Source organism: Triticum dicoccoides, chromosome 5B, assembly GCF_002162155.2.
Source record: "Triticum dicoccoides isolate Atlit2015 ecotype Zavitan chromosome 5B, WEW_v2.0, whole genome shotgun sequence".
In the NCBI taxonomy this organism is placed as follows: Eukaryota; Viridiplantae; Streptophyta; class Magnoliopsida; order Poales; family Poaceae; genus Triticum; species Triticum dicoccoides.
In genome coordinates this window covers 352,346,539-352,348,230 of record NC_041389.1, presented here as the reverse complement: position 1 = coordinate 352,348,230, position 1,692 = coordinate 352,346,539, and the positions used below count along the sequence as shown (strand labels likewise).

Below are 1,692 nucleotides of genomic sequence, written 5' to 3'. Positions count from 1 at the left end.
TACCCTCCTATTGATCATGTGTGATCGTAGGCGCGATTTTTTTTGTTTTCTACTACGTTTCCGAACAATCGCCTCCTTCTTGGAGGCGCTAACGACGTCTCGGCGTTGTTCTCCTTCCTGAAGGTGTTGTCTTGTTTGCTCGCAACATCTTCGGTTCTGGATCTAGAGAAGCTGGTCATCTTGTTGTTGGTTTGGGCTACTTCTCAGGATGGTGAATTTAGTTTTTTTTCTGTTTGAGCCGAGCATCCCATGTCTCTCTGCTCCGGGCAACATGTTCACGCCTCTTGTGTCTATGCCATGTGTTGTATCACCTTTTATACTCTCACTAATATCTTTTATCAATAAAAAGATACACAAGTTTTGCGTATTCGTGAAAAACCAAAGGCGGCGGAAGCTTGATCCATATTGCACAACCATAAAAGCCAAAATCTAGAATATGATGTGTGTAAGGTATATGTCATGTAAGATTGATGTTGAACCACTAAAATATGTAGGACCCTGCTAAGTGCCATACGTTAGGTACGAGCACATGCAACTCCAAATGTTTTCGACCGCAAGTTTAGTGACGTGAAGATAGCAACGTTCGTGCTTTATTTTTTTTGACAGAAACTTGCCGTGTGTCACTGGAAATTGTCAACAATGCATGTCTGGAATTGACATAAAAAACATCAGGACCGGAGTGCCAACCGCCTTACGTGTAGTCACTTGTCATTTTATGTATGCTAGATGCAATTTGTATGGATTCGAGGATAAGAAGTGGGGTCAAATTAGGCGATCTCGCTTGAAGATGCTTTGATCGGGGATATTTTTTTTAACACAGTATTGACAACGGACCCGGGATCTGGATCATAGGGTTTGATGATTTGCCCGGTTGTCTCAATGGCTAGTGAACGTGGCCCCACCTGTCAATCCCAGGGGTGGGGCAAATCATCAAAGTTAGAAGTAAAGTGTGGGTTAATATCGAATTTCTCTGCTCTGTCCACGCCGCCGGAACCCTTCCGCAGGCAGAAGCTCCTCCTCAGCCCGTCTGCTTGACTGGCGCGGAGTGGAGGGCAGATCCAGCCGGACTGACGATTCTAGGAGCTTCGAGGATGAGGAGCTGGGCTAACCGCCCCCACTCATCCCTTCTCGCCTCTTTCCTCGCGGCCTCTTGCCTTCTCGTGGCCGGATCGCCTCAGGTACATCTCTATCACTGTTACCCCCTCTCCTCTGTTGCTGGATTCTGGATTTGTACGCGCAATTCTTGGTTCGCCAGCTGTTACGATGCAAATGGGTACCTTTTTCGTGTAAAAATCAGTCTTTAAACCGCTCAAATTGAGCAAGTTAGGAATTTTGGGGTGAAATATAGAGCTTTGTTCTGTTTTGTGGGCGGCCTGCGAACCCTAGTATTTCGTACTACAGAGTCCAGACCATGTCACTAGTGTGAGGCATGTGGTTCGTTCTGGACGCTGCTCTGTAAGGTCCAAGCCATCTTTGTATCATCCGGGTGATTATTGTGTCGGTCCTTGCAAGCATCTTTGCTACTGTTTGGGTTTGGAGGCTCAACGCTATGCACACAAAGCGTATATAACCTTGTTTTGCATGAAGAATTTGCTCTGTGACACGTGGAACGCTTGCAATTGACAATTTGTTAAATCAATAGGGGTAGTCCAAATCTTATGCAACGCAAAAGCTAGTTTTATTGTGCATTTT

The 1,692-nt window shown here is 45.7% G+C and overlaps 1 protein-coding gene across 1 annotated transcript in view; it reads left to right on the top strand.

Annotated features, from left to right (window-relative positions):
- The first annotated feature begins 965 nt into the window (after positions 1–965).
- Positions 966–1,692, top strand: part of LOC119308888 — a 12,231-nt gene continuing 11,504 nt past the window's right edge. Inside the window, exon 1 of the mRNA XM_037585046.1 lies at positions 966–1,178. Coding sequence (XP_037440943.1) covers positions 1,092–1,178 — 87 coding nt within the window. The 5' untranslated portion in view covers positions 966–1,091. The remainder of the gene's footprint in view (positions 1,179–1,692) is intronic.